Genomic DNA, 24,610 nt, shown 5'->3' with positions numbered 1-24,610 from the left:
ATATTCAATCTTCCTAAGACGGGAGGGATGAAGTCCTATCAGTCACCCGCCATCTCTGTCCTTCATTCCCCTTTCAGTTCAATACAACTGGCCTTGGCCATCCTGTAACTTGATGATTAAATGAAAAGGTTACTCAACAACAACACGCCCTCTATGAAATAACGCAGGAAAAGGAGAGGAAGAAAAAAGACACAACTGATGAATATATGAACTGTCCACATTACAGAGCAATGAGAACGTATGCATTGTCACTAAAGTCCGTTTCGGAAACTGCTCCCAAGGTGATAGCTAATATTTACAATTTGCTTCTTCTGTTACTCCTTCTATGTTTCCTTTGCCTTCAGCCCAAACCTTAGTTAATTGAGAGTCTTTAACCAGTGGGTGACCTGAATCTTGATTCCGGAGGGATCAGGGCCATTAGAGTTCTGCCTCTTGGACGCTGCTGCCACTTTCTATCCATCTTCCCTCCACACAGGGCAGTTCTAAGAGGTGTCCGGAGAAACCACTGTGGGTATGTGTGTGCACGCATGCACGCACGTGCATGGATGGGTTCTACTAGGTAAATGAGGAGTTTCAGAGGCTTCTATTTGCATTGTGAATATTATAAAGAAGTTCAGGACTTTGAGTCCTGTGTTCTTGTATTTCCCAGATACTGTTCTGTCATGTTTCATAAAGCAACACTTGGGATTTGGCATCTGTAATAGCTTAATGACTCAAAAAATCATTAAGATGGGTTACAAATAGGATTCTTCCACAAAAAGGAGACTGGTAAAAAATAAACACTTTTGATGGCAAAAGTACAAGCAACAAAAGCAAGAACAAACGAGTGGGACTACATCAAACTAAGAAGCTTCTGCACAGCAAAAGAAACAACCAACAAAATGAAAAGGCAACCTACCGAATGGGAGAAAATATGTGCAAGTCATGTAACTGAACAGGGGTTAATATCCAAAATATATAAAGAACTCACACAACTCAACAGCAAGGAGACTAACAACCTGATTTAAAAATGGGCTGAGGAACTGAACAGTTTTCCAAAGAGGACATACAAATGGCAACAGACACATGGAAAGGTGCTCAACAGCACTAATCATCAGGGAAACGCAAATCAAACCACAGTGAGATGTCACCTCACGCCTGTCAGAATGGCCATTACCAAAAAGACAAGAGATAATAAATGGGGGCAAGGGTGTGGAGAAAAGGGAACCCTCCTGCACTGCTGGTGGAATGTGAATTGATACAGCCACTATGGAAAACAGCGTGGAGGGTCCTCAAAAACATTAAGCATAGAACTACCATATGATCCAGCAACTCCACTTCTGAGTATAAACCCAAAGGAAATGAAAACAGGATCTCAAAAAGATTATCTGCACTGCCATGTTTATGCATTATTCACAACAGTCAAGGTGTGGAAACAAGCTGAGTGTCCAGCAATGGATAAATGGATCAAGACATGATACATATACAGTCATTTCTCAGTATCCAAGGATGGGCAATTGGTTCCAGGATGCAGCTGCAGATACCAAAATCCATGGACACTCAAGTCACTTATATAAAATGATGCAATATTTGCATATAACCCATATGCATCCTCCCACATATTTTAAATCATCTCTAAGTTACTTATTATACCTAATACAATGTGTTATGTAAACAGTTGTAAATGTAATGTAAATAGTTGTCAGTATATGGCAAATCCAAGGCTTGCTTTTTGAGAACATGAAAACGAATATATGTATGTATATGCATGGCCCTGGGACATTGTGCTGCACACCAGAGATTGACACATTGTAACTGACTGTACTTCAATTTAAAAAAATTTTAAGTTTTGCTTTTTGGAAATTTCTGGAATTTTTTTGATCTGCAGTTGGTTGAATCCACAGATGCAGAACCTGAAGACACAAAGGGCTGACTGTATACAATGGAATATTATTCAACCATGAGAAAGAAGGAAATCCTGTGATTTACAACAACCTGGGAGGAATCTGAGGGCATTGTAGTAAGTGAAACAAGGCAGACAGAGAAAGACAAGCACTATATGGTATTATTTAGACGTGGAATCTTAAAAGGACAAACTCAGGGAAACAGAGAACAGAGTGGTGGTTGCTAGGGACTGGGAGGTAGGGGAAGTGGGAGATACTGTTCAAAGAGTACAAAGTCCCAATGATAAAATTAACACGTTTGGGGATCTAAGGCACAGCATGGTGATGACAATTAATAACACTGTATTACATACTTGGATGTTGCTGAAAGGGTAGATCTTAAATGTTCTCATCACCAAAAAGCAATGGTTTATATCGATGTACCGTGATGGACATTTAAAAAAAGGTAACTACATACTGGCATGGGGGTCAAAGGAGATGGGAGCTAATATTGTGATGGTTGGTAATCATTTATAAATGCATCAAATCAGCACATTTTACACCTTAAACTTACACAGTGTTATGTGTCTATTATATCTCAATTAAGCTGGAAAAAATACTGAATAATAATCAAGGTAAAAAAATGCTATTACCCTAAAATTTGAAGATGGTATGACTGAAAATTAACTATATATATTTATTTTATTCTGCAAAGGCAAAAAATCTTTTCCTCTTGAGACACACCAGCTATATATACATAGAGAACAATCACAGTTGGTAATTTCTGAATTAAAATACCAGCGTGATTCTACAAAATGAGAACTTTCATTAGGGGACAAGGGAAGCTACGACTGTGGAATATTCATTCAACTGAACTTCATGTATCGTTTCAAAAACAAACGAACCAAAGAAACCCCCACTACTTCATACATCCTAGGAATTGCTTCATCTAGTCAGGAGCTTTGGATTTATAAAGTCTTTGATGGTGCCTGGGACCTTAAGAAATCATCTACACTAGTGATGCTTGGCTTTTTAAGGTCAAAAACATTTGAGAATGACATGAAAGTCATGGACATTTCTCACTCGAGAAACTCGCTAACATACCAGAATTTTACTCACATAAATACACCAAAGTTGAGTATCTGCCGCTTTCAAAGTATCACCATGGAAGCTACATGCTCATACACGTCTACAATGTGAGAGACATTTCTGGATACCTCCAGTGACAAGGTCTCTTAATCTGGATTTCAGGGACTTAGTTTTAGAGCACCCATAGATGGATGCAAAATTTTTCGGGTACAGTCTACTCAGTAAGTTGTATTCCTGGGTTCTCCATGCCCTGTAATACATTTTCACACAGCTTATGCTGTTCAATCATAAAGACACCTGACAAAAGTAAGGCAGGTATTATTTAACAGATGGTAAAACTAAGGTTCAGAAAGAGTAAGGCTTAAGGTGAGCCTGCTCAAGGTCACGTGTAATATTAAGAACCACAAAAAGTAGTGTGCTTTTGCAGAAAAGCTGTAATCTTAAGTTTCCTTAGGCCTGGTTTCTGCTGGGTCTTTGTCTAACGTGTGGTAAGTAACCTTGAGCGAGTTACTTAACCTCTCTGGGTGTTAGTCACATTACTTACATATAAAGAGGGTTGGCGGGGGGATATTCCCATTCTCTGCCTACCTCAGAGCTCTAAGAATTACTTGAATTTATATAAATGTACTTTTAGACAAAAGCTAAGTCCTATTGTTACCTGTGGGTTGGAATTTAATGTATAAATCTAAAAACTTTCAAGTCTCAACTGAAAAAAAAAACCAAGATCATGAATTGCAAATGTGACATGTATTGTCCTGACCAAATTGTTGACCATGAGGTACTTTCTAGACTTCTGGGTGGCTCTAAGGATAGTGGATCCAAGGACCCTGATCCTGTCCATAATCTCTCCAGGGACTGACAGAGCCACAAAGGAAAGTGTGCTGAACGGTGATAACAAAGCTCTCACCAACCCTGATGGAAACTAGGACCTCATCTGTTGTTTGGAGAGCCGCTCCAAATCAGGAACCGACAGGGGATTATACACAGGTAAGGCTGTCTGCAGACCAACAGAGCTCTCATCTGGCAGCAATGCTACTGATCCGGGCTGCAACAGTTACCACTGTCGTAATTCTGGATGCAACAACCTGTGCACGCACAGAAAGACAGATCCAAGTGTTTCTTCAGAAATAAACTACAGGACTTCCACAAGAATTCAATGGTATTTTTTTAAAGTAGATTTCTGAAAAGTCTGTCAAGAGATAGAAAGGTGGTACCAATAGAAACCACAGGATTAACAGTTAAATTGGGGAGGAAAACAATAAAAGTCAGCTAACAAGAGCTAATTAGCATCTACTAATTCCCAGGTTGCAGGGGAGAGGGGAGAGGGACCCCTTAGTCCTCTGAAAATAAAGGCTCAAGGCGGCTCAGTGCAGGATTACACAGAAAGTAGACTGGCCGGCACAGGGTCTTGCCAAGAAAAGCAGTCCACAAACACTTACTGAAAAGTAATTATAAAACCAATGGAAAAAGTCTGAAAATAACTAAACAAAAATATTAAAAGATAATATATATCACAAAAATATTAGAACATAAACCCCCCCCAAATCAGAAGGAAATAGTAACAGTATAAATCAATGAAACAGAAAACAGGCTCTCAAATACCAAAGCCAAATAAAGGAGGAGTTAATTCTTCAAAAAGACTAACATCATGGAGAAACATCTGGCAAAACTGACTTAAAAAAATAGAGACAACACAAATATGTATTATGAAACAGATATAGATAGCCAAGATATAAATATAATAAAATAATACTAACAAAACACTTTGTATCCCCCCAAAAATTGAAAATGAAGACAAAATGGACTAACCCTGTGAAAAATATAATTTATCAAAACTTACCATTAAGAAACGATGAAAAACTTGTATTGTCCTATAGATAATTAAAGAAACTGAATAATTTTTAAAAATCTTCCCATGGGAGGAGGGTATAGCTCAGTGGTAAAGTGCATGCTTAGCATGCACAAGGTTCTGGGTTCAATCCTCAGTATCTCCGTTAAAAAATAATAATAACAAAATAAGTAAATAAATAAACCTAATTACCTCCTTCCCCCCCCCCAAAAAAATAAAATATTAAAGAAAATTTCCCATAAGTAAAATACCAGCCAATTACAAAGATTTCAGGGAACCAATAAATCCACTTTTTAAAAAACATTTAAAAATTATTACAGGAATACAATTCACATAACATAAAGTTCACCATCTTAACGTGTACAATTCAGTGGTTTTTAGTATACTCACAAGATTGCACTATTCCTACTGAGTTTGAGTGTTTATATCATCAAAGAGTGTTGGATTTTGTCAAGTGACTTTTCTGTTTCCATGGAGATGAACCATGTTTTTTTCCTCTTCATGTTATTAATATGATGTGTCACATTTATTGATTTTCATGTTGAACCAACCTTGCATTCCTGAGATGAAGTTCCATCTGGCCATGGTGTACAATCATTTTTTATTCGTGATGGAATTTGGTTTCCTAGCATATTGCTGGGGATTTTTGCATTTATATTCACAAAGAATACTTGTCTATAGTTCTCTCTGGCTTCGGTATGAGGATGATACTGGCCTCATAAAATGAGTTAGAAAGTGTTCCTTACTTTTTTGGAAAGAATTTGAGGACTGGTGCTAATCTGTGAATGTTTGGTAGAATTCAACAGTGAAGCCATTTTGTCTTGGGCTTTTATTCACTGGGAGTTCTTTTTATTACAAACAGTCTCTTTGTGATAATTCCATTTAGATTTTCAATGTCTTCTTGATACTTGCATCACAGATGAGCCTAGAAAACTATGTTAAGAGAAAGAAACTTGATTCAAAAGGCCACAGATGGTATGATTCCACTGATATGAAATACTGATGGGGTGGGGGGTTTGGAGTGACTGCTAACAATATGGGGTTTCTTGATGAGGTGATGGAAATGTTCTGGAAATTAGTGGGAATGTTCCCTTATAAACTTTGTTTCTGTAAGGTTAGTAGTAATGTCTCTTCTTTCACTCCTGATCTTAGTAATCTGAATCATCTTTTTCTTGGTCAGTTCAGCCAAAGGTTTGTTAGTTTTGTTCATCTTTTCAAAGAACCAACTTTTGGTCCAGTATTCTCTATTGCTTTTCTGTTCTCTGCTTCATTTATATCTCCTGTAATCTTTATTTTCTTTCTTCTGCTTGCTTTGTGGTTTGGTCTGCTATTATTCCCTGTCTAGTTTCTTAAGACAGAAGTTTAGGTTGTTTGGGATCATTCTTTTTAAATGTAGGGATTTAAAGCTATAAAGTTCCCTTTGGCACTGTTTTTGTTGAATCCCGTAAGTTGTATAGTGTCTTCTTCATTCCTCTCAAAATATTTTTTAATTTCCCTGTGATTTCGTCTTTGACTCACTGATTATTTAGGAGTATGTTGCTTAATTTCCACATATTTGTGAATTTTCCTATCTTACTTCTATTATTAATTTCACTCCATTTGTGGTCAGAGAACATACTTTGTATAACTTCAGTCTTTTCAATTGTATTGAGACTTGTTCTGTGGCCTGAAACTTTCTGGATAATGTTCCACACGTACTTGAGAAAAATGTCATCTCCTCTTGTTCTGAATGCCTGTGTTATGTCTAACTGGATTCTAGTGTTGTTCAAGTCCTCTATTTCCTTACTGATCTAACTTGTCCTTCTATCCACTATTGGAAGTCGGGTATTAAAGTCTCCAACTATTACTGCTGAATTGTCAATTTCTCCCTTCAGTTATCTCAGATTTTGCTTCATGTATTTTGGAGCTCTGTTGTTTTATATAGCTGTAATTGTTATATATTTGTAACTGTTATCTAGTCTCAATAGATTGAACCTTTTACATTACATGTTGTTTTTTGTCTCTAGCCAAAAAAAAAAAAAAATTAGTCTTAAAGTCTATTTGTCTAGCTCTCTTTTGGCTATTGTTTGCATAAAATTTGTTTTCTCATTCTTTTAATCTATTTGTGTCTCTGAACCTAAAGTGAGTCTTTTGTAGACAGCAAAGATTTTGAATCAAGTTTTCATATCCATTCTGCCAATCTCTCATTTATGCCTTTCTATGTCTTCCACAGTAATGGCAAGTCTACTGTTACTTAACCATTCTTATACTGATGGGTATTTGGGTTTTCTACCTTCTGTTATTAACAATGGTACTACGAATGTGCTATGAGCATCATCATCATCATCATAATGAACATTGTTTCAGACAGTTAAAAATAAATAAATAACACCTTTCTTTGAGGCATCTTCAAAAAGCCCTAGGGCTCCGCAATGTATAATGTGAAAAAACACTGACTTAATACATGCAGCAGTTACTTATGAAGGAAAGAACACAATTTTATTTCAGAATTTGTCAGGAACTTGCCATGTTACCTAGAACCAGTTTCTTTTTATAATAAGGATGAAAAACATTACCGCAGGTGATATCAGAGCAATCACTTAAAAGCTGGGAGACATCCAGGGTAGATTTAGAGATCCTCTCGCGCCCTGGTCCGACACCCACTGTGTCAGCACACGATGCGACGTGCAAACGTACCAGCAGCAGTGATGCCTGTAGCAGACGCTGCTGACTGCCCACCCAAAGGCCATTCTCCTTCTCCCATACTGGAAGTGCCCTAATTCGGTTTCTGCGTCTGCTCTTCCCTCAGGGAAAGGGCACCTGGGTCCAGCAGGGTGATCTCATTCCCCTTCCCACATGTTCAGAGGGATGGGAACGTTACCTAGTTTGTGTCAATGAGATGTGAAGAGGTATCTCTCCTCAAACTCTCCCTACCTCTGGGGCTTACTTTAAGAAATCATAAATCTCCATGTTAAGCTAGTCTATATCAGGTTTCCTGTTTCGGCCAAAAGTTCTGTAACAGTTTAAGTATTTCTCACTTGATCAAAAAATAAGCTTAACTTCTGTATTTTATTATTTTATTCAAAGAGTTTAGTTATAAACATCTGTAAGACATTGATCAATCCATTATTTTACTTTTAACATTAAAAAATTTAACTTCAAGTGGCAGAGGAAACAAAAACATGTAGTCAGACTATCTGAGCTGTGTATCAAGTAGGGAAATCAAAAAAACTTATTACCATGAAAACAAACAAACAAACCTAGTCTATTAGGCATATATATATTTTATTTTCCTTTAGGTGATCATTTTTGGAAAATTACACTTTCAAAGAATAAGTCCTTGCAAATAGAGCTGCTAAATCTTCCCAAAAATAAAATCCAGTATTAGATTCTCAAAACTTGCAAAAACCAAATGAAAATGTCTAGTTGTCGGCCAACAGTGTCATGCTCAAGTCAGTTTCACATCACAGGGAATAATCTAATTAACTAATTTCAGTAGGCAAATTCCAATTCTAAATATTGCTAGTGAGACTACTTCTATTTCTAGTGATACTGCTTTTATTCCCAACTGTGCTGACAACTGTCTTATTGCTGAATTGTACGTGATAAAGTTTCCTTGGCAACTTTTTATACTATCCATTAACACAACTGGACAACTATGAAGACTTGGATTAACTTAATATTTCAAAAAGTTCAAAACTCCACTATAATTATTTAGATGTAATTTCTTATAGGTGTTAAAACAGGAAAGCCTCCAAACATGCCTAATGAAACCTAACAACAACAAAAATTGCTAAATAACCCCTACTGCCTTTTCAGCTGTATGTGTAAGTGTGTAATTCAACTCTAATACCAGTGAAAATATTACAGTGTCAGTGCCAATTCTCTATCAAGACTTTCTGTGATAAAGGACAAAAATTAAGTGTAGAAAGTGACACCTGGGTGTCTGTCACTTTTTCTGGAAGGCTATTTCCTATGGACGCAAAATGGTCTAGAATTAGCCAGAATATAACACGAATTCTCACTACAATACCTCATAAAATTAAGGTATATTGGTAACTTAATAACTTTTAATCCTTGTCCTATGGAATAAGCCTATTTTGGAGGCTTGGCACGATATTTCCAAGAAATTTAAACAGGAAGCTCAAGTCCAGATGTATAACTAAGAAATCTTTTCTACATATAACAAAATCACCAACTTAAAATCATAAACAGCTTCCACTGAATATTATCACTCCAAATTCGTACAAAGTAAATTAAAATAGGTATGGCAGAAAGTGCACCCTGAAGCATGTTTACATGTACAAAGATAAGTGATGAAGTCTAGCCAGCAAAAATTCAAATAGGCATCTATACAAACATCCGTACGCAAATTTTCACAAGATATAAGAAATGATTCATTTCGGTAATTTTATGTACAGCCTGTACACAATTTAAAACAAGTACAACTGAAAACATTTCTGTGTCAAAGCCACAATGAAGTCAAATGATATGCTCAATAACAGTCTTACAAATTGGTCTCTCTCAGGAGTTCTTAAGAGTAAATAACAACTGAGTAATGTCATTCTAAGAAATGCCCTCTTCTTGATCAATCATTTCTGTTTTAACTGAAAAGACATCCGCCAGCATATGTTTCGGAATTTCTGAACCTCTGACTTTCAAAGCATAACAAGCATTCTCCACTTTGGCCAAACTTTGTTTCAAGGTATACAGTTTCTTAGAAACCTCATAAGGCCCAGTATTGCCAATGAACGAAAACCCGTCGTAAACCTGACGTAAAAACTGGCTCACTTCAAAGGGGGTGTCAATGTCCCCGTTCCCGACACTGTTTATGCACATCCGCATCAACTCTCCAGTCAGATCAGCCACTCCCAGAAGGTAATCAACAGGTGTGATTTTCAGTCTCCAAGTACCACACTGCTTATCCTGTGTATCGGAGGAGGGCTGGTAAAAAACATACACACACACACACACAAAGAAAACACACCGTGAAAAGGACTGATTATGCGTGTGATCACATACAAGGTACAAAATCAACAGCAGATCAATCATACTAATCTCTAAATAACATGATCCATTTTGTTAAATGACCATTCAAGATGTTACACGAGGAATTCATGCCCTCTGTAGGGAGTTGAACTTACGGCTTCAAGGTAATTTTGAAATCTAATACTGTATTATTATAAAAATCAACAATTTCCAACTTCACTTGACTATAAAATAAAATTAAAACATTCTTAAACAAGGCCTAATGACTTTACTGCATGACAATGACTGACTTATTCAAATGACAGATCATAAGGCCCATCATTATGGCCACTCATGTTCTCCTAAGTCACCGAGTCCCCTTCTGGCCTCTCTTCCATCCCCACTCAGGACTGAGCGTCCTGATTTACTACTCTCTCACTGCATCCTCCTCAGTTCCTTTAGGCTCCTATTTTTCTACTGCACCTGCCCAGCAAAAACACAACCCTGAAATCAGTACTAAAATCTACTCTTGTTAGTGCTTTATTCAAGTGGCTGAGCTAAAAAAATCACTGGGCTAAAAAATCATCATCATCACAAACTATATAGAGTTTGTACCACTATTTATTTATTCTTAGACAGTTCTCTCCAGTCTCTTCAAACACCATTCCAAACCTTCACCACTCTCCTTGTCAGCCCCCTACTCAATCCCAAAGTTCCTCACCCTCAGTAAGCAATTGCCTACTTTCACTGGTCTGGTTATCGGCCAGGATCACCTGGCACAAGCTCTCTCAATTACCTTATCCCTAAAAAAAAAAACCAAAAACAAACCAAAAAAAACTTATGTCCACATCCATCTTTACCTTCTATCCTCCAGTCTCAGATGATGAGTTGTCCCTCCTCTTGTTTGAGGTTAACTCTTCCAAATGACCTTGACCCATCTCCTCCCACCTCTTCCAGGACCTTGCTTCATAAGGTGTATGCCCTTGGGCAAGTTATTTCATCTCTCTAAACCTCAGTTTCCTCATCTGTAAAATGGGATAACAGTACCTACCTCAGAGGCTTATTTTAAGGATGAGATAACATTTACCAAGTTCTTGGCATATTGCCCAACACAAAGTAAATACTCAAAGAGTGTTAATAACTGCCATCACCATTACCCATCGTCATGTCAATCTCCTCTCTCCACATCAATTTGTCTCTCTCTATTGGATTCTTTCAGAAAGAGGCAATGTCTAAATTATTATTAAAAGTCTGTATGAGACTTAGCTAGGTGGGCTGCAATTGTACTAGAAGACATTTTAGGCAGAGGGAACTGCAGAAGCACACAGGCGAAAATTCTGTATTTCAGGAACTAGTGAGGTATTTTGAGTAAAATTTAAAATAAGAAGTAGTACAGGATGTGTCTCGAAAGATAGAGAAGGGGAGAAGGTCACATTAAGACATTAGAACTTTACCTATAGGTAACACAGCCATTGAGATTTAAGCGAGGAAATGACAGAATCGAATTTAGGTTTTGCTAAAATCGCTCTGGTTGCCGTGTATCCAACACATGAACCCTAACATTGTTGAACTCTTCAGAGACCATCTGGTTCAATCTTCTCAATGCAAAGTATGAGAAATGACGGCCAAGAAAGACTGTGGGTAATATAACTAGTCAGCGGCAGAGCCAAAGCCAGCTTCCCACTTACCCCGCCTGCTACGTTTTGTTTCTACTCACTGTTAAGGGAACTGGCATTTTTTTGGAAAGGATAGATTGGCGGGGGCGGGGTGGGGGCAGCATTTTCATAAGTCATTTATAAAAATATGTTTTGCTTAAGAAAATATTAATGTTCTTTGTTTCCATCATTAGACAGAAGGAATTCTCGGGTTATAACTAAGAAGCTGGTTTTAAAGAAAAAAGTATGTTAAAAAAGTAACAAATTTCAACTAACTGTCAAGGAAATTAAACTCTGCTTTACTGATAATATATATTAGAAACAAGGGAAAAGACAATTACTTAAAATGTAGCTTTTCAAGATGAATCTTGAAGTATTTAGGGGTTAAATACTATGACAACTGTAATTTAGTTTAGCAAAAAATATTTTGATGAATCAAATATGGCAAAATGTTAATAACTATTGAATCCAGGTAGTGGGTTCACAGTTCATACCGTTCTCTCCACTTCTGCATATACTTGAAATTTCTCATAATAAAAAGTTTTAAAAATATTAAATGGTTTTGACAATATGCTCCATAGGCAAGTCAGAGCAAAATACCTTCCCCTATTGAATTCTCAGAATTTTCAGCACCGGGAAGCTTCAGCACTAAGAGGAAAAATTATTTGACTATGGTCTTAAAAATATGAGACATGTATATACGTGAATATTATGACAAAACAATCTTAGAATAACTTACTACCTAAATCCCCAGAACAGTGTGTTTACTCTCTGTTTCTCTTTACCTTTTTGCCCTGGTATTTCCACCATGAATTAGAACTTGAAAGAAGGGTGTGGAAACCTCCCTAATATATTTAAGAAGCAGGATCAAATAGGCTTACCTTACTCCTTCTGTAACTCAATTTTACTAATTTAATCAAAAATAAGGAGAAATTTTACTTCTCAAGATGAATTCCTTCCTAATAAGCTTCACATAATTTTCTATTTTAAAAACATAATTTTCCTCAAAGTAAGTTATATCTGTCATGTCAAATTAAGCCTCACTTTTCAATATTAATGTTTTAGTAAATATTCAAGAAAACATAATTTCCCCACCTTCTGCCTACCTATCCTGACTCTGGGTGATTTTTTTTAAAATATTAACAAAAGAAAAAATGATGAAAAATAAAGAAAGGAAAAACAGTTTAATTTTTTTTTTTAGTATATTGGTATCTATCTTAGGAGATACCAAATATTCAAAATCTTGCCTCATTGCCTGAATACTGTCTCTTGAAACTCAGGGGGAAGAAAAAGTATTTATATAAAAGTTGAACTGCATATAAGTTCCTCTTTTCTTAATTTAGAAGAACTGCATAATAATGCAGATACAGGCATTACAAACTGAGTAGGTGATTACGTTAATCTCTCACCATGACAACTAACCAACGAGCACTTACTTGTCATGTGCTGTATGCACACTGCCTGGTTTAAAACCTTTAAATCAAATCCTTTAAAACACTCCTTTGAGGCAGATACTTGGTGCAGGGGTCCCTCCAGCACACTTGGAGAAACACTGCCAGGGTGGACAAGGACACACCCTGGCTCTGGATCCCAGACACCTGGTTTCAAAGTTAGCCGTTACACTTACTAGTTGTGTAGCTTTTGGTAAGTTACTTAAAACTCTCTAAAAGCCTGTTTCCTTCTTTGTAAAATGAGGGTAATAATTCCTACCTTAGAAGGTTAGTAAAAGGATTACATGGGATAGTACTTATAAAAGGCACACAGTAAACACACAATAAAACTGAAGGTGGACTTACAGTAATCACTCAATAATGCTTCGGGTAAAGAGTATTATTTTCCCCCAACAAACCCAGGTATGTTTTATCCACTAGCTATTTAAAAGGACCATGTCCCTAGCTGGCAATCTATGAAATCACACTTCAGAAAGAACATTCCACTCTCAATATTCCTAATCCTACAATCATTATACCGTTACATAAATTATGTAATAAATGTGAAATATGATTTTAAATTCTTACAGTCTTATTTTCTTTCCCATTGTCTTCTGTTGAAAAAATCAACTGTTTATTAATTTCATCCATACTGATAAGTGATCGTGTTTTGATGAAGTGTTGAAAAGAGACAGCCTCCACATACTCTTGCAGTCCTGAAAAATCAACCCAGAAAATTACTGAAGAACCACCACTAAATTTGTAAGAACGTCATAATAATGAACTTCAAACTAATCATCACCTAGCTCAACAAAAGCTTAACAGATGCCTACCGCAATACGAGCACTAGATCTGATTCTTCGCATGCAAGGAATCCCCAGGGATGGACGGTGGGGACTAGCACTGAGTACAGCAAACTTCTCTGCGCCGGAACTTAAGACGGCGCAGAGGTAAGTGTACTCAACTTCTTTGTACTTCGTGAGTCCCTTAGTCTTAATAATCTACTCTCGTTCCTACAGAGAAATGGCAAAGATTTTGAGAAAAATATTTTTTAAAGAATTTAAGAACTGTTACAAAAATTCTGGTAGGCCTTAACAGAAACTATACAGAGTATTTTCTGCCCCCTTAAGCAGCAAAACAGACAATGATTCAATGAAATGAGACATAAAATTAGAGATCATGTGGCTTTCTTAAAATTTTAGTTGTAAAAAAACACTGTAAATAATGCAGATTAGCATCAAAATTCAAAATACTGCTTTTCTCTTATTTCAAAATCAATCCTTTCTGCTTTAGTAGTTTAAGTTTAAAAAATAAAAACAAAAAAAATTATGAGTAATACCAGTGTAGCAGATGTAAATTCTTGAGTCCACACTGAATTAAAAATGTATCTTGGCAAAGGTCAAAAATAGGACTAATAAATATTTTTTCACATGTTTTAAAACAACCAAATTCTACCGCCACAATTTTCAGCATTATTTTATTACATCTTCATCTATAAGGAAATATTTACAGGGTAAAAGCATCTCTTAAAGTGATTATCATTATTGTCAGGTTAAGAAACAGTCTTCTGTTTGAAGGCTTTATTGTAGAAACAGGAAGAGGAGAATAAATTCAGAAAGAAAACTCAGAACCTGGGAGAGTGGTCAGTGCTGTAACACTCCGTCTCACGGTCCTGCCCTCACGGAACAGCCCAGCAGCTGACACTAAAAGCCAGCAGCTCCGAGGAGGCTGAGCACTGTGGTAGCATGACGTCGAAGCCACATGAGGGTCAAAGCCACACAAGGAAATGGATGCCCTGGGTTTTACAGCAGTAAGAGGAAACAGCCAAGTGAAAATATCCTGACTCATTCTGAGCAGCAAATGATGTAGAAGTTAGGTCAGAAAATAGGTGCCTTCAGCTGACAGAGTAAGACAGGACAACTCTGTTTAGTAAACTGGAATACGCTTAGAAATGAAACAATAAAGTTGAATTTAACAAAGTAGGTAACATCTTTTACATTCACCAAAAAAAAAAATTTGTAAAATTTTACTTTTATGAATAGGTTCATAAAACCCAGTTCCCTTCCCTAAAGACAATCTATGTTTCTCCTTTCCCTCCAGAAATACTTCCTGTATACAAAAGCAAACAGCAAAACGTAAGAACCACTCATCACATCTTATCTAAGCATGCTCCAAAGTGATCAGCTCGTAGGTATGAGAGTTACAGAAGATACATATGTGCACAAAGATTTATGTACAAGGATATTCATCACTACACTCATTACAACAGAAAAACCAGAAAAACTTGAATGATCAGTAACAGATGGGCCCCCGCCAACTTGCTGCGTCTCAGCTCCATGGCTGCTGATGGCAGAGGTGGACCCTGAAACGGTTCTCCTTCGGCAGCTGGCACAGTATCGAGCTTCCCTGCCGCCAGTGCCCCATGACTTCAGCCAGGGAGGGAAAGCGGGGCTGAGGGTGGACTCTTCCACACATGCTCCTTCCCCGGATGCTCTGCCGGAGCGCCGGGGTGGCAGATGCCGTCTCTCCTGTTCCTGTCCTCTGCAGAGCTCATGCTTCCTCTTATAAAGTAATTTCCTACAGTTAATTCTTTATATTAAACTTCCCCTGTTCAAATTACTATGCAGTTTCTGTTTCCTGTTTGGACATCGATGAATACAGCAGGGACTGAGGAAAATAAACAATGGTCCTTTTCCTTCACCCCTACCACCACAGATGAGGTGTGGCATCTTGGGAGGCCAGCCACCACTCCCGGCCTCAGGATCAAGGTGCACTCCTAGCAGGAACCGCAGCGTGGATTCCCCCTTGCATGTATCAGATTCCCCACCAGACGTTCTCTGCTGGCTGCTGTCAACATTTAAACTCACTCGGGTCTCTCCCGTCCACCGGCCCTATCTTTCCTCCCAGTGATTGTGCCACCTCTCGCTTCTCCTTCAGAGTTAAATTTCTTGAAGTAGCTCCTCTCGACAACCTCACCTCACACTTTTCAGCCGGTTTCATTCTAGCTTGAGAGCATCTCTACATCAAAACACCTCTCACTAAAATGATCATATTTAGTAAGCCTAATGGACACTTTTTCAGTCTTAATTGTAGCAGCATTCAGCATTTTGACCACTTTATTTTACTTCTTCAAACAAGCTCCCCTTTGGTTCCTCTGATAGCATCATCTCCTGGTTCCCCTTTCTTCTGCCTCTCTGGCCATGTCTTCTTAGTTTCTCTCTCAATTAGTCTTAGACTCTCAAATTCATCTACACTTGGCTTCAATTAACCCTGCCATCTCGCAAGTTTACATCTCTGGCTTAGAGTCACATATATCCAAATGCATATTTGACAGTCCCATCAGAAGACCTCAAAATCAACATGTCCAACAATGAATTCACAATCTTCCTTCCAAACCCAGTCCTCTTTGTTTTGTCAATTCCAAGAGCCTCCCAGCCTTCCCTCCATCCAGTTCTTACCTCTTCTCATCCATTCTCACACCACAGACTGTTTGCCTTTTTAATAACTATGACCACATCACTTCCCTGCTTAAAGCCCAAATCACTTTCCATGACTCTCAGGATACAGAGCAAAATCATTCACATGCTTTATAAGAACCTGCTTAATTCCACCTCACCACTGACATCACCAGCCTCAACTCATGCTACAGTCAAGTTATAACTCACAAAGTATACATTTCAAAGATGGGTACATAAACCCATATTTGTATGTCAGAATTGCTCTTAAGATTCTTTACATCAGCAGAAGTACAAGGCTTGTATGTACTGTATAATATGAATTATCCTACAGTTAAGTTAAATCACAACTACTTTAATATTTCTAGGCATAATTCTGCCCCCAAATTCCTATGATTGGCTTATATTTCAGGGCCATGCTGAACAAAAATAGCAGTGCTTTAAATGCTGGAATCACACGCAAGGAGCAAGGTCTTTGTTACACGTGCGGGAATTGATGAGGTGGGAGCCTTCCGTGTGAGCCAATTCATAGCATGGAAAATTATTTTAATGAATATATTTTTAAATGATATGTAGATAATAAAATCAACTTAAATACAACTTCCAGGACTGTGTCTCAGTTATAATCCCAAAGTATTAGACACCATGATCTCTGTGGTACTTTTCCAATTTAGATTGGTATGAACTATTCCTTCTACTGAAACATCAAAAAAAAAAAAAAAATTCATCTCAGTGAAACCAAATTATATGGCAACCAAATAGGAACGCCATTTCCTTCTGCAACAAAGCACTACTGAATGATGTTGATAAAATGTTTGTAGTCTTATGAACAAATGCTTATGAAATAATATTAAATCCACCACATAGGGTAAACAACGTAAAATTTACCATTTTAACCATTTTCAAGTGTAGAGGTATGCTGCATTAAGTTTATTAAAACTGTTGTGCCACCAAAACCACCATGAATTTCCAGAACTCTGTCTTACAAAACTGCATCACTATACCCATTAAATAACTTCTCATTTCCTCTCCCTCAGCCTCTAACAATCAGCGTTCTACTTTGTCCCCATGAATTCCACTCCTCTGGGTACCTGAGAGAAATGGACCATACTGTATTTATTCACTTGTGACTGCCTTATTTCCCTCAGCATAATGTCCTCAGAGTTCACCCATGTTGTGGCATGTGTCAGAATTCCCTTCCTTTACAAGGCTGAATAGTACTCCATTATGAAATCACCACATGGTGTTTATCTATTCATCCATCCACGGACATTTGGGTTACTTCTGCCTTCCTGGTGTTGTGAATAATGCTGTTGTGAACATGAGCATAAATAAACCTTCAGGAGTCCCTGCTTTCAGTTCTTTTGGGTACTACTCAGAAGACTCCAAGACTTTAATTTTTTTCTTTTTTTGGAGGGGGGAGGTAATTAGATTTATTTATTTATTTTTGGAAGAGGTACTGGGGATTGAACCCTGGACCTCGTGCATGCTAAGCATGTGCTCTACCACTTGAGCTATTCCCTCCCTCCTGAAAAAATATATAAATAAAATATCGGTATACCTAAGTCTTGAGTGTCAACTATATGTAAGATAATGTATCTGGTATGTTACATCCACCTTTTTAAAGTTCCTCATAACCTTACATGGCTGTATTACTATCCTCCTTTATGGATGAACACACTGAGGCTGTAAGAAATTGAGAAATTCACCTTGGTCACATTATGAGTAGGGAAACAGCATTTCTGTCATTCAAAAGCTCACGCCCCTCCCACCTCACCTGCTTCTTTACATTCAACTCCATATAAAACATACCCACTTTTTCTGACTTGTTTCCCTCCACTAAGCCCCCAGTTGAGCTTTTCTCCATGCTTGGTTTAACCTTATTCTCTAATTTCCTGTACTATACACTTACGGGTTCTGCTAGTCTGTGCCTACAGTGCCTTCTCTCAAATCTTTTTCTACCTGTAAAAAAAGTTTACGTGTTTTGATACACTCCAATCAAGGCAGCACTCACTTCTTCAAACCCACTATCTAAGACTCATCCTTCAGTTAAATGTTTCGGCCGGCTCTGTGCTGCCAACAGCTGCAGGACCACCTACTTTGCACCCTAGAACCTGGAGGCCAGAATCATCCCTGTGTTACAGCTTTGTTCCTCCCCCCATTCCCAAAGACAGCACTTCATATACAGAACAGATTCAAATGCTTTGTGAATTGCTTATAATAATCTTCCTCGTTCCTCATTAGCTTTACGAAACTCTAAGTGTTTTGACAAAAACATTTTAAAATGTGGTATTCAAATGTTCAGATCTAACTGTACTTAATTTATAGTACTTTGGATTTAAGTCCACTAAAAAAGAAATATTCTTCCAAGACTGGAGTTCAAACTGATGAAGTTCAGACTTGGAGGTCTTACAGTTGTCTGATTTATTTTTTATAGAGGAAAAGAGAGGACAGGGGACAAGAGCCCTCAAAATTCATCTGTGGTATCAATGTCTACTAATGCGAATGGCTACCAAATATTATGTTTTCAAGTATATCTAACGTCATTACTTAAGTTGTCCTTGGGGTCTGTTTGATTAAAGCTACTTCAGAGATGTGCCCATACCTAATCCATATAAATTAGGTTTCGAGATATACCACGGAGAAAGTTCAAGGCCACCCTGGTCCCAAACACTGAAAGCATTTTTGGTCACATCTAGGTAAAAGGATGTTTAAACAAGTTATGTTTCAACTTGATGAAAAGGACATCCGCTATTTTCAGTGAATAATCCCCAAGGTGAAAATTTTCAATCTATGGCCATATTCCATCAAACAATGCCTTCCCCTTCTGCTTCTGCCTTGGACAAAGTCCAAAATCAGCTGCCAGTGAGAGCGAGGTCTGTAGGCTGCTTTTATGTAATTTGTTATTATTCTCCTTGCTATATTAGAACATATACAAGGAAACCTAATTAAAGGTTTCTGATTACTCTTACAATATTCTTATTTAATTTTCAAAGGTTTACTTATTCTTATAATATTTAAGCAACATACATCCAGGCCAAATCTCAATCAAAAACCATATATAATGGTAAACAGACAAAACAGAGGTTTCATCATAAATTCGTATTTCAGGTCTCAGCTTTCTTCCTAGACTTTTAGTGTTTTAGAATACTGTCTGCCATTTGACCCAACAATTCCACTCCCAGGTATATAACCAACAGAACTGAAAGCGTATGTTCACACAAAGACTTGTATGAATGTTTACAGCAGTGTTACTAACAATAGCCAAGAAGTGGAAACAATCCAAAGGTCCATCAGCTGAAGAACAGATAAACAAGATGTGGTACATACGTACAATGGGATGTTCTTCAGCCATAAAAAGGAATGCTGACATAGATTAACTCTGAAACGTGAGGCTAAGTGAAAGATGCCAGTCACAAGAAGTCACACATTTCATGATTCTAGATGTGATGTCCAGAACAGGCAAATCCATGGAGACAGAAAGTAGACTGGTGGCTGCCGAGGGCAGAGGTACTGGAGTGGGGGAAGGGAGATGGGGAGTGACTGATAGTGGGTACAGCTCAGTGGTAGAAAATGAGTCGTCAGGTGAGTGGGGGTCCTGCCCATGTGGGGATTCACAGGCTGGCCTCCATTTCAGCTTCCAACTCTCCTCACCATTCATCAAATCTCTGAACTGTTCCCATCACCCTCCCTCCTCTAACCATGGGGGGACAGAGAAGAGTAGAGGAGGAAAAAAAGGAGGCTTCTGATGTCACTTGTTGGGGGCGTGTGCTGTCCTCTGTTCATTCAGTAAGACCCGGGGCAGGTTCCCCTCCCCAGACCTATGTGCAGAGACAGCCCCTCCCCTCTCTACCAGGGGTTTTCATTTTTTGGTCTCAAATAAAGCAAAGCTCCCCGAACCCCCCTCAAAGCCCATTACTTCACCCTGAGATGAACGTGCTCGGGGTGAAAGACGTATTTACATCCCGGTCCAGGGAGACTTCCCAAACACCTGAGGGCACTTCTTTTGGAGGGGCCACAGCTCAGCTGCACCACACAAATCCCCCCACCCAACCCCAGGACTTAGAGCAACTCCCCAGTCTCCCCACCCAGAAATACCGTACTATCTGCAGCCTGCCCCCAGCTGCAATGCACAAATCAGAAAGTACCTGTTATGGGCTGAATTATGCCCCACTAAGATTCGTATGCTGAAGCCCTAACCCCTAGTCCCTCAGAATGTGACTCTACTTGGGGATAGGGCCTTTAAAGGTTATTCAGGTAAAACGAGGACACTAGCGGGAGCCCTGACTCAACCTGAGTGGTGTCTGGACAAGGAGAGACCAGGGACGCACAGAGGGAAGGCCAGGTGAGGACACAGAGAATGGCCACCTTCAAGTCAAAGAGAGAGGCTTCAGGAAAAAACCAACCCTGCTGACACCCTGAACTTGGACTTCAAGCCTCCAAAACTGAGAAAATAAATTTCTGTTTGTTAAGCCACCCAGTCTGTGGCAGTTCTAGCAAACTAATATGGCATCTTGGAATCACAGTGTATGTTTGGCTTTGGAGATCAATCAGTTACATTGAAATCTGTATTATAAATTCATTTGGAGGGTAATTAGGGTTGGTTAGTTTGTTTATTTACTTTAATGGAGGGACTGGGGGTTGAACCCAGGACCTCGTGTATGCCAAGCCCATGCTCTACCTCTGAGCTGTACCCATCCCCCCACCCCTGGCATTATAAATTAATTTCACTACTCATAATAGTTAATAACATGCTAGTTACCAACAGATACAGAAGTATGTTTTTCTTTTAACAACCAGAATGCTCATAACAGTGTCTCAAGCTGGCTCTCTTGCCCTGCTTCTCTCAGCGTCTCTCTGCTGCAGCTAACTAGCAAGATCCCAACCATGAATTACTCTAACCGTTCTACCTCATTCATCCCTACTGCTCTACAGGAAAGATCATATTTATTGATCAGGTAAACTTTCAAAAATGATTAACGATAACTATCAGATGTTCCTGGTTAAGCCCTCCTTGTTATCTCCAGCCTCCCATCACTTCTAAACCACTGTTCCACCTCCCACCCCTTCTCAGCACAAGACTGGAAAGGAGACATTTACTGAGCAAGAATTTTCTAAACTGCTTGCCTCTACACCCATCCCTAAACACCCATCTCAAAAGAGGCAGCCTTCCTCTAGGTCGTCAATCCCACCCTCCTCTGGTTCTCCAGGGACCTATCCCATCAAATGTTCCATTCTATTTCCTTCAGTTAAGGTGCCAGGACCCCATCTTTGGCTTTCTTCTCACTCTACACACTCTTTGGACAAAATGACCCATTTCTATAAATCCTACAAATTCTACAGCTTATAAGCAGATGACTCCAAGGCTGTAACTGCACGCTGAGTTCTCTAGACGAACAGACTCAACTGCCTATTAGGACGCTGCTTGGATGCTCCATTATGTCCAATTAATCACATCCCAAACCCGCTCTGTCTCCCTGTTTTCTTCTTTTAGCAAATATCACTCCCATTCAACCAGCTGTCGAGACCAGAAACCTAAAGGTTTTCCCAGACTGTTCCCTTTGCCCTGCACTTTAAAAAAAAATCATGTCCTAAAAACATGGCCTTTCCTCTTTGTCCCCACTGCTAACACCAAACTGGAGGCCTGTTCACTTCACACCAAGAATGACCACCAGAGCCTCCTTACTCGCCCCGCTGCCTCCAGCCTTCCTCTAAATAAAATATGATAAAGCCACAAGGGAAAGCACAGGCTTGAAATGAGGATGCCCCAGGTTCAAAAGCCAGCTCAGCCTCTTGCTAGCTGTGTGAACTAAGGTAAGTTTACTAAGTTACTGAACTTCAATTTCCCCATTTGTAAAGTACAAACATCTACCTACGTTACAAGATTTACAGAAAATAGTGTGTCAGTGTCTGTAACTGCTGAATTAAACTGAGGTGGGAACAATTAAAATGAGAATGACGGGCGTTACTTTTGTTAGTCAACATTTAAAACTTCTTTAAAGAAAGCAATGGTTTGGTTCTTTTTTCGTTTTCTTTTCAATGTATTAGTTCACAATTAAGAGAGACTATCGTTCTTCGAAAATGTTACCTGAGCCCAACATGCGCTATGATTCTAAGAAGTAATAGTAAATTATGTTAAGAGGACACTCACGTTTATCCTGTTAAGGCATGGTAAACCGAAGACAGTTTGTCAAGGAATAGGAAGCTCTTTGACTTGATGCTTATGTCCAAACTGAGCAAGAAGCCGTCTCTTCCCATGTTCCCTGCTTAGCCCCATCCTTACCAACTGACAGACCCCAGCTCAAAGAGCAACTTTCTGGAACAGGATTTCAGAAAAGCAGTAAGACTGTCAGAGATGAAAGAGAAACTGGGTTAAAAGACCTTCCTATACTTGGCCAGTCTAAGTAATGGGTTTCGGACATTTATCTAAAAAGAATGGTCACAAACTGAGTCTTTGCAACCCACAAAATGCCTACAAGAGATTTTCTCATGGTCACAGGATTCACCACAGAAGTTTGTAGTATAAGGTAAAGACTTACTAAATTGTAATGAAAACAGTCACAAAAAATGTTTACTGACTCATCACATCTGAACGCAAACTTAAACATCTATCTTACATATATGGGTAAAATTAAAGGAAGTATGAGTCTTTAACCAGATATAGGATCTGATATCTTCCAATAAAAGCCTCTGGCTTTGGAGAAAACAATTACAGTACAAAGGGCCAAATACAACCTAGCAGAGAGGAGACGGCTGAGCAGAAAGTTTACCAGAGCGGACGGAACCAGTCAGACTGCAATTCCAATACCGTCTCTAAGCTCATTTACAAAACGAGGTGGTGGCACTAGGTGTCCTTCAACCACTCTCTCAGTTGTAAAATTATTTTCAAATTAGGCAAATGAATGCTTTCAAACCAAATTCAAACATATTCAGAAAAAAATTTAAATCCAACAACATGCATATGCCTGGATTTCCCACTAAACCAAATGGACATCAAACTACTGTACTGGGCAGAGAAAAGTCAACCATTTCATATTTCACTGTCTTTGGCACAGAGACCACATTTCTCACTGTCCCTTGAAGTTAGGTGTGGCCATGTGACTGGTCAATAAAATGTGGGCAGAAGCGATCCAGGCCACTTCGTGGGCTGGCCCCTAAAAACCCCAGGCAACCCTACACCCCTCCTTCCACAACCTGCCAGTTGTATGCTGATGCCCTGGCCCATCTTGGAAACCGTGTACTGGTAACTCCAGAGCCCCAAGATGCTGGGTCCCTGAACGACCAAGCGGGCAGAACATACTCAAACCACGATCACAAAGCCTGGACTTAAGTGAGAAGGAAACGAGTCCTATTTTGTCACGCCACCAAAATGTCACAGGTCTATACACTTGTCTCAGTACTTAGCTTTACCTGAACTAACATCTTGCACACTTAATCTCACTTATAAACAGGAAAATCCCATTTTTAGCTATCATCTCTCCCTTCACTAAATTCTTCCATTATTTATTCCAAAGGCTTCATATCCTGGTTCATTTTTCCAGCGAGCCTTTGCAAGTTTGCTCTTATGCTAAAATGATATCCACTTTCTTTATACTGATATAATCAGCTTTAGAACCTCCCTAACTATTACTGTTGACCCTGTTCTGCCATTATGCCTACAAAACAGCCCCTGGAAACATGTTTCCTTTTGGAAGGAACAAAACAGCAGTCAAACAAAAACATGCAAAAGCAAACCATCAAATAAAAGACTTGGTTGAACAACAACAAAAGCCCTTATAAAACCGTTTCGCTCTTCCTTCTGTCAACATTTATCAAAGTTAAGCTAGATTAAGTGTCTGGGATACATCAGTTAACAGTAGCAACAAACTTCTGTAGAGATGTGCAGAGTCCACATTCTAGTAGAGGAGAGAGAAACAAGAAATATAAGAAATAAGGAGGTTACAGAATATGTCAAAAGATGCCAAATGCTACGGGAAAACAAGAGCCACAATGAGTGCTGGGTTTATAAGAAAAACCTTCATATTTGGGGGAAAGGGTTTTTAAGCAAAGATAAAGCCTTTACTAGGAGTTAGGTTCTAAAGTCACTAAGTAAATTAAATCCATATGATAAGAAACCAGTGGCACCACTTACTAGCTTACAACCTTGGATAAGCTGCTTAACTCCTGTCTCAATTTCCCCACTTACGAAGCAGTAAAAATAGTATCTGTGACTAGGGAGACTGCAAAGGTTATGAATATAAAGAACAACCATTTAAAAAAAATTGTAACTGGCCCAAAAGACCCACTTAACCCATCATTTACATTCTTGCAGAAGAGAATTTAA

At 38.7% G+C, this 24,610-nt stretch overlaps 1 protein-coding gene across 5 annotated transcripts in view; it reads right to left on the bottom strand.

Moving 5' to 3' along the window:
• TSNAX (translin associated factor X) overlaps window positions 1-24,610 on the bottom strand; it is a 394,977-nt gene that overhangs the window by 357,841 nt on the left and 12,526 nt on the right. The window contains exons 5-7 of one of the 5 annotated variants that reach the window (XR_010381834.1): window positions 13,421-13,548; window positions 10,608-10,772; window positions 9,589-9,723 (exon numbers count right to left, since the gene is read on the bottom strand). The exons of 2 other annotated variants lie outside the window; for them this stretch is intronic. Coding sequence is in view for 2 of the 3 variants with exons in the window: in XM_010995424.3 (XP_010993726.1) it covers window positions 9,346-9,723; window positions 13,421-13,548 (506 nt within the window). In the remaining variant the exon portion in view is untranslated. Of the gene's footprint in view, window positions 1-8,045; window positions 9,724-10,607; window positions 10,773-13,420; window positions 13,549-24,610 lie in introns of those variants that run through there. 2 more of the 5 variants (XM_010995424.3, XM_064487872.1) reach the window with 2 other exon arrangements.

This window comes from Camelus dromedarius, chromosome 8 (assembly GCF_036321535.1).
Source record: "Camelus dromedarius isolate mCamDro1 chromosome 8, mCamDro1.pat, whole genome shotgun sequence".
NCBI lineage: Eukaryota > Metazoa > Chordata > Mammalia > Artiodactyla > Camelidae > Camelus > Camelus dromedarius.
Note: the sequence above shows the minus strand (reverse complement) of the source record. Positions and strands in the feature narration are given on the sequence as shown.